Here is an 8,876-nt window from a genome sequence, read left to right as displayed (position 1 = left end):
AATGCAAGAGATTTAGAATAGAGGGCAGGAGAAACTTCCTGGGTTAGGGGTTGAGGCAGAAACTATGTCAACATTCAAGATTAGATTGGAGAGGTGGATGAAGAAAAAAAAGGCTGAAGGGATATGGAAACATGTTGAGTCAATGTGATTCTAAGTATTTGCTTGCATGGAGGGTTAATGCCAACATGGACTGGTTGGGCCGCATGGCCCGTTTCCATGTTGTAACTTCTATGTATTTCTCTATAGTTTTAAAATATAGCCGTGGAGCTTCACAGCAGTGTCAGCTCCCCTCAGGTGTTGAGCCTGGATTCCAGTACCGTATCTGAGTTTAAACAACCCTTCACTCGCAGTCTGAAATTGATTGAGGATTTACATCTTAGTCCAAAACTGTACCATCTTGTCATGTTCACAAACAATTCCGAGTTTCTTTTTTCCCTTTTCTCCTCTCCTCTTGGTGCTGACCCTTGCCGGACTACGGGCTCCACAATCACCGGCCACCCTCTGGTACTTCACCCAAGTGGCCATTCTTCATGTGTAAGCCTGTCCTTATGCAAAATGCCCACACATGCATGATCCAGCAGGGGTCACTGGATGACCAGGATGATTTTCTCTCACTAGCCCAGCAATTGGTATTACAATGTGATTGAACACCTTTCATCCTATTATCTCATGCATAGTGAGCTTGAGTCAAGTCTAAATGTCTTGATCACACATCAGGTGATAAAGTCAGTTTATGATGTGGCTTTTGGGTATCCAGATGTCATCTTTGAGAACTTATTGTGCACCCCCCCCCCTTTTCTGCCCTCCTCTCTTGAAGGTGCTGGCTTTTGCTGGGCTATGGTTCCACAAGCAACAGCCAGTCTCCACTACTTCACACCGGGGATAATTATTCATATGTATATCCTGGACACTGTCAGAAGGCTATGCAACCATCGGGTCATGCCTGATCCTGTCCTCATTGATGTCCATCCCTGTACTTTCCAACAGGGGTCACAAGATAGTGATTAGAAGTGGGAATCACTCCCTAACCCAAGGGTGCTGAGGCTAATTGTGACAACCCTACAGCGGCCTGGTTGTCAGCTAAGAATTCAACTATAACAACTTGCATTTATATGGTGCCTTTAACGTAGCAAATGCCCAAAACACTTCACAGCGGAAAAAAGGGCATCAAGCAATAATACCTCATGTCTCTTGTACTCTATGCCCTTATTTATAAAACCTAAAATGCTACTGGCCTTTATTATTGTTTTATTCACCCATACTCAAATTTGGCTCAATGGTAGTAGCCCTGCCTCAAAGTCAGAAGGTTGAGTTTTTATGTCCCTCTCTAGAGATTTGATCACAGAATCTCAGCTGATACTTCAGTGTTGCACTGTCAGCAGCGCTGTCTTTCGGATGAGACTTTAAACTGAAGTCCCATCTGTCCCTCAGGTGGACGTGAAAGATCCCATGGCACTATTCGAAGAAAAGGGGTGTTCTCCCAGTGGCTGGACCAACATTTATCTCAACCAACATCACCAAAACCAGATTATGTGGTAATTTATCTCATTGCTGTTTGTGGAACCTTGGTGTGCACAAATTGGTTGCTACATTGGAACAGTGACTGGTTGTGAAGCACTTTGGGATGTGAAATGCACGATAAAAGTACAAAATCCTTTCTTTTCACACTCGTACTTTCAAAGAATTATACATTTGAACCCCAGGTCCCTCTGTTCATCCACACCCTTCCAAGTCTGGATTCACCAAATGTAAATTGAAACTTAAAATGGAAGAAAATCAAAATAAATTTCGAGCTGACAGTTAGTGCAGAGGTACAGCCTGGGGCCATTAGTAGCTTGCCTCTCATTCATCTCTGGCCCTTGGCTGCTCCATGTAGCTCCGGTCTTCCATTTCTGGCCTGACTGGCCTGTGCTGTTCGTTGAGCTAGAGGTTAAGTGCTGTTCTCTCTCCTTTTCTTGCTCTCCAGCAAAGAAAAATGGCAAGGGATTATAATTCTTTCTTCTGATTGAAAAGGTCTGTTCACAAGATCTTTAGTGAGTAAAGCTAATCGGTCCTTCTTAGCACACACATCCAGAACAACACTAACAATTACTAACAGTTTTTTTAAAGTGATTCCAAGGTTTTTGCCTCTGCCCAGAAGTCTGTTCCAAGTGTTGATCACTTGCACAATGAAGATGAATTTCAGTCCTAGTTACTCTTTACTAGTTTGAATCTGTGCCCACCTGTCCTACTCTCACTATTTATTTTAAAGCAGCGTTCGGCGTTAACCTATTCCATACCATTTACTATCTTACATACCTCTATCAGATCACCTTTCAGATGCCTTTTTTTCTAGGCTGAAAAACCCAAATCATTCCAAATAACTTAGACCCCTGACACTTGGGGATCACCCCCATGGCTCTTCTCTGCACTGCGTCCAGTGCTTGAATGTCTCCCTTGTTTTTCGGTGACCAGAACTGAAGTGCTCAAGGTGTGGTCTGGCCAGAGCACCACTTGGTCTGCAATGTATTTGACTGTTTTTGCTCTGCAGTTCAACATTCGATTGCCTTTGGGACAGTCTGAGTGACACCGGGCTCTTTTCAATCAGAAAGAGAATGAATGACTGCTGGACGGAATAACAGTACAGCAGGCAGCACAAGGCTGCGTTTCTCTTACAGCTGATGGCAATCTTGACTTCAGTCCCATATGGCGTGGTTGGCTCTTAATACCGTCAGGGTAACGCGGGATGGGCAATAAATGCTGCCTTGTCAGTGTTGCATACATTCCAGGAGCAAATAAGGAAAACAAGGTTCTCCCTGTACTTTACAAAGGGGTGGGTTAACCTTCTTGCAGTGCCAATTCAGACCTTTTTTTGAACTGCTGCCAGCTCTCCTTCTGGCCAGTGTATGGAAAAGTAAACGGGGCCACAGATGTCAGGAACCCAGTACAGCATTACTTTCCTGAAACTGGCGCAGCAACATAAAAGTGCCTTACTTTGTAAATCAGGTAGCTGCACGGGTGCTGTGCCCGCTTCAGTTATATTGTGACTGACATAAGGAAATGTTGGTGAGAGACCACTTTGAGATTTGACCTTATTCGTACTGACACAGGTGAGATGGTTAGAGTCGCAGGGGCAGTTCTGCAGCTGGACTGAAAGAAACAGCACAGCACTGGTCCAAACATTCACTAGAATTTCCAGCCAGTTACTCAGTGACTCTATGTGAGGGGTTGGTCTCTGCCTGATCTGTGCTTCACTCATTGTGTGTGAGGGGTTGGCTCAGACTTTGCCTGATCTGTCTGTTTCATTAGCTGTGTGTGAAGGTGGTGTTACTCGACTATATTTCCTTCTAGTTCCTACAATACTTGAGTGCCTATTTCCAAGAATCAAGATCTGTTCTCTGGTTTCAGGAAGACCACATTCTCAGGTCCATGCACTTTGTCCAAGAATAACTGAATACAATAATCAGTATGAAGAGCTTCCTGTTTATAGTTACACACAAACAAAATATACTTAGTGAATTGATTAAATGATTAGTTTCGTGTTGCCAGTCCTTACTGGATGGCGTTGAGTTTCCATCCTGACAAGGTCCAAATTCCTGTAAATGAAAAGGGTAAAATGGATCATCAGCATCAGAATCTTTTTTTAGCCAATTTTCTCCCTTTCCTCTCCTGACAAAGGTACAGGTTAATGGAGGCCAAGAACCTTCTGGTATCTCATTCCCCAATCCTGTACTCACCCAACACGTACTTTCCAGCAGGGTTCAATGGAAAGTCATCAGGAGAGGGACCCTGGCTGATTACCCCCTTCCTAACCTAGGGTTAATGAAACCAATTGTAGAACTCCAACTACTGCCCTGAGATCAGCTAACTATGCACAAACCAGGGATGGAACTTAATGCAATTATTATTAGTTAAAAAACAGTACAAGCAAAATTAATGGGACTAAAAGTCGATAAATCCCAAGGACCGGATGACCTACGTGCTAGTGTTTTGAAAGAGATGGCCATTGGAATAGTGGACGCATTGGTTGTCATCTTCCAAAATTCTATAGATACTGGAACGGTTCCTGCAGATTGGAGGATAGCAAATGTAACCCCGCTATTTAAGAAAGGAGGGAGAGAGAAAACGGGGAACTACAGGCCTGTTAGCCTCACATCAGTAGTTGGGAAAATGCTGGAATCTATTATAAAGGATGCAATAACTGGGCACTTAGAAACTAATAGTAAGATTGGGCAGAGTCAACATGGATTTATGAAAGGGAAATCCTGTTTAACAAACCTATTGGAGTTCTTTCAGGATGTAACTAGTGGAGTAGACAAAGGGGAACCGGTAGATGTGGTGTATTTGGATTTTCAGAAGGCCTTCGATAAGGTCCCACACAAGAGGTTGGTGAACAAAATTAGGGCACATGGAATTGGGGGTAACATACTAGCATGGATTGAGAATTGGTTAACAGACAGAAAACAAAGGGTAGAGATAAACGGGTCTTTTTCAGGATGGCAGGCTGTGACTAGTGGGGTACCGCAAGGATCGGTGCTTGGGCCCCAGCTATTCACAATCTATGATTTGGATGAGGGCACTAAATGTAACATTTCCAAATTTGCTGATGATACAAAGCTAGGTGGCAGTGTCAGTTGTGAAGAGGATGTGAAGAGGCTTCAAGGGGATCTCGACAGGCTCAGTGAGTGGGCAAGAACATGGCAGATGGAATATAATGTGGATAAATGTGAAGTTATCCACTTTGGTAGAAAAAACAGAAAAGCAGAGTATTTCCTAAATGGTGAAAGATTGGGGAATGCAGATGCTCAAAGGGACCTGGGTGTCCTTCTCCATGAGTCACTGAAAGTGAACGTGTAGGTACAGCAAGCCATTAGGAAGGCAAATGGTATGCTGGCCTTTATTACAAGAGGATTTGAGTACAGGAGTAAAGAAGTCTTACTCCAATTATATAGGGCCCTGGTGAGACCACACCTGGAGTACTGTGTACAGTTTTGGTCTCCTTACCTAAGGAAGGATATACTTGCCATAGAGGGAGTGCAACGAAGGTTCATGAGATTGATTCCTAGGATGACGGGACTGTCGTATGAGTAAACTAGGCCTGTATGCTCTTGAATTCAAAAGAATGAGAGGGGATCTCATTGAAGCATACAAAATTATTACAGGGCTTGATAGGGTGGATACTGGGAGAATGAAGGCCGATAAATCCCCAGGGCCTGATAATCTACATCCTAGGGTACTTAAGGAAGTGGCCCTAGAAATAGTAGATGCATTGCTGGTCATCTTCCAGAACTCGATAGACTCTGGAACAGTACCCATGGATTAGAGGGTAGCTAATGTTACCCCACTATTCAAAAAAGGTGGTAGAGAAAAAGCGGGGAATTATAGACCGGTAAGCCTGACATCGGTAGTGGGGAAAATGCTAGAGTCCATTATAAAAGATGTAATAACAGAGCACTTAGAAAGCAGTGACAGAATCGGACAAAGTCAACATGGATTTACAAAAGGTAAATCATGCTTGACTAATCTACTGGAATTTTTTTGAGGATGTAACTGGTAAAATAGATAAGGGAGAACCAGTGGATGTGGTGTATTTGGACTTTCAGAAGGCTTTCGATAAGGTCCCGCATAAGAGATTAGCGTGCAAAATTAAGGCACATGGGATTGGGGCAAGGTATTGACTTGGATAGAGAACTGGTTGGCGGACAGAAAGCAGAGTTGGGATAAACGGGTCGTTTTCCGAGTGGCAGGCAGTGACTAGTGGGGTACCGCAAGGATCAGTCCTAGGACCCCAGCTGTTCACAATATATATTAATGATCTGGACGAGGGAATTGGATGTAATATCTCCAAATTTGCAGACGACACAAAGCTGGGTGGGAGGGTATGCTGTGAGGAGGATGTCGTGAAACTCCAGCACGATTTGGACAGGTTGGGTGATTGGGCAGAAACATGGCAAATGCACTATAATGGGGATAAATGTGAGGTTATCCACTTTGGTGGCAAAAACAGGAAGGCAGATTATTTTTTGAATGGTAATAGATTGGGAGAAGGGGAAGTGCAAAGAGACCTGGGTGTTCTTGTGCACCAGTCGCTGAAGGTAAGCATGCAGGTGCAGCAGGCGGTTAAGAAGGCAAATGGTATGTTGGCCTTCGTAGCAAGAGGGTTCGAGTACAGGAACAAGGATGTCTTGCTGCAGTTGTACAGGGCCTTGGTGAGACCGCACCTTGAGTATTGTGTGCAGTTTTGGTCACCTTATCTGAGGAAGGACGTTCTTGCCATGGAAGGAGTGCAGCGAAGATTCACCAGGCTGATACTGGGATGGCAGGAATGACGTATGAGGAGAGATTGTGTCGATTGGGCTTATACTCACTGGAGTTTAGAAGATTGAGAGGGGATCTCATCGAAACCTATAAAATTCTGTCAGGCCTGGACAGACTGGATGCAGAAAGGATGTTTCTGATGGCCGGGGAGTCCAGAACCAGGGGTCATAGTCTAAGGATAAGGGGTAAGCCATTTAGGACTGAAATGAGGAGGAATTTCTTCACCCAGAGAGTGGTGAACCTGTGGAATTCTCTACCCCAGAGGGCTGTGGAGGCTCAGTCATTGGGTATATTCAAAACAGAAGTCAATAGATTTCTGGCTAGCAAGGGCATCAAGGGATTATGGTGATAGGACCGGTGTATGGAGTTGAGGCAGATCTTCAGCCATGATCTCATTGAATGGCGGAGCAAGCTCGAAGGGCCAAATGGCCTACTCCTGCTCCTATTTCTTATGTACTTATGGAACCTACTCCTCGCTATGGCTCAGTTGCCTGCTGCTTTAACCAGCTGAGCAGATCTGAACCCTCACTGACAAATCTGTAGTGGAAGTGGCTATGAATGATGCAGTAATTCAAGTCGCACCATTAACATTGCAAAGAGTCCCAGGGTGCACAGTTGGGACTCAGATTCGAGCAGGACTAGAAGGGAGGTCAGGGAGGTGACTGAATGCTCAGTCGATAAATTAGGTTTTAAGGAGACTTTTGAAGATGGGCACAGAAGAAACAAGGTGGGGGGGGGGGGAAAGAGTTACAAAGTGTGGGGGAGAGATAGCCGAAGGCTCTGTTACAGATGGTGAAGAGTCGGGGGGAAGCACAGCGAATCACAGTTAGACGAGCGGGTGAGTGGGACATGGAGTTGTATGTTGGGATCTGTAAACAAGGATGAGGAATTTGAAGTCGATGCCTGGGGGTAGGGAGTTAATGGAGGTCAGCATTGAGCTGATAGGTGGGCCGGATTTGACAGAGGATAGGAGGAGGGCAGTAGAATTTTGGATGAATTTAAGTTTATGTGGAGTGGAACTCAGGAGGCCTGTGAGGATCATGTTGGAAGAGTCTAGTCTGGAAAGGTGAAAGGCAAGAATGAGCATTTCAGTGGCAGTGAGAGTAGTTAAGTATGCAGATAGACAATATGTAGAAGGTGAAAGTGGTTGGTCTTGGTGATGGATGGGATCTAGAGTTTGAAGCTAGGATCTATGGTCTAGCAGAACACTGAGGTTGTGCACCATTGGCTTGACAGGAATGGGAATGTGTGGAGTTTCTGGCAGGGGCAGAACAGGATAGAACTGGTCTTGCCAATGTTAATTGCAAAAAGATCTTGTTTATCCACTACTTTAGTAGGCATAGGCAATCAGATAGCACAGTGACAGTTATTGAATCAGGGGTGCTGGGAAGAGCTAAAACCGTGCATCATTGGCCCATATATGAAAACCTCAAGCTTAGGGGCAACATATGGATGAGATTTAGGAGAAGGCCCAGGGTAGAACCAGCGCTTAGAGTCATTGTTTACAAATATCTCTGTGACGTGGATCACTCGCCTCATTTCACGCAGTCACTTTTTGCTACGTCTAAAATGAAACAGAAATATGAATTAGAGTGAACAGGGCAATGTTACTGTTGGAATTTGTTAAACTAAACTTCAAAAACTTAGAAAACAGAATTAACGTTTAGATACTGATTTAATGCATGAGCCAGCAGGAACAGAACAGACAAGACTGGTCTTGAAAACACTGGATGCAGTTTACTTTCCTCCCGAATTAATGTTTTTGATTAAAAATTATTCCAAATGAATTCACTAGAGTCTGAATTAAAAGTAACCAGGAAAGCTCGACTGCTGCTGAAGCTGGAAGTGGCACCAACAGATGATGTGCTCTCCTCAGCTGCTGAGAAGTTAAGATTCCTTCTCCGAGCTATACAGATTAGGAAGGTCTCAAGTTTGATCAGTATTGAGTGAAACTGTTCTCAGCTGAGGCATTGGGTGCAACAATTAGCTTCAGCAGCGATCATCTGCGCGTGTGATTATTGGGTGAGGAGAGCATGAGGTTTGGCTGGAATCTCTTCCACAGTTAAAAAGGAAAACTTGCATTTATATAACTCCTTTCATAATCTCGAGACGTCCCAAAGCGCTTTACAGCCAAGTAAGTACTTTTGAAGTAATGTAGGAATGTGGCCCCCAGTTTGCGCACAGCAAGGTCCCACAAACAGCAATGTGACAACGAGCACTCCCTCAGTACTGCACTGGGAGTGTCATCCAAGATTTTGCGCTCAAGTCTCCGGAGTGGGACTTGAACCTGCAGCTTTCTGACTCAGAGTGAGTGCTCCCACCCAGCCTCTCGCTACCTAGATTTGAAGATGAAAAATGGCCATTCTGGTAAGGTATCCAAGAGCAGCCACTGCCCATGGTGCCTCACCTCAGTAAGGGAGTGAACGCCTTCAGAGCAGGAGGGGAGAAAGGAATAGCCTATGTTGCAGATGCCTCTCTGTAGAGTCTCTGGCCTCGTAATCAAAGGATAGCTTTTGCCTGGGGGAAGGAACAATGGAAAAATAACCCAAATAAATCAGTAATTAAATAAATAAATCTAG

The 8,876-nt window shown here is 44.5% G+C and overlaps 1 protein-coding gene across 7 annotated transcripts in view; it reads right to left on the bottom strand.

The window, feature by feature from the left end:
- Positions 1-3,442: 3,442 nt before the first annotated feature.
- LOC147097809 (uncharacterized) overlaps positions 3,443-8,876 on the bottom strand; it is a 48,166-nt gene continuing 42,732 nt past the window's right edge. For all 7 annotated transcript variants that reach the window (XM_085971926.1, XM_085971930.1, XM_085971928.1 and 4 more), the window contains 2 exons: positions 7,832-7,861; positions 3,443-3,575 (listed from right to left, as the gene is read on the bottom strand). In XM_085971926.1, the coding sequence (XP_085828052.1) occupies positions 7,846-7,861 (16 nt within the window). In that variant the 3' untranslated portion in view covers positions 3,443-3,575; positions 7,832-7,845. The remainder of the gene's footprint in view (positions 3,576-7,831; positions 7,862-8,876) is intronic.

This window comes from Somniosus microcephalus, chromosome 31 (assembly GCF_052327205.1).
Source record: "Somniosus microcephalus isolate GS21.2 chromosome 31, FLI_Smic_1.0, whole genome shotgun sequence".
NCBI classification, from domain to species: domain Eukaryota; kingdom Metazoa; phylum Chordata; class Chondrichthyes; order Squaliformes; family Somniosidae; genus Somniosus; species Somniosus microcephalus.
This window is presented reverse-complemented; position numbering and strand designations above follow the sequence as displayed.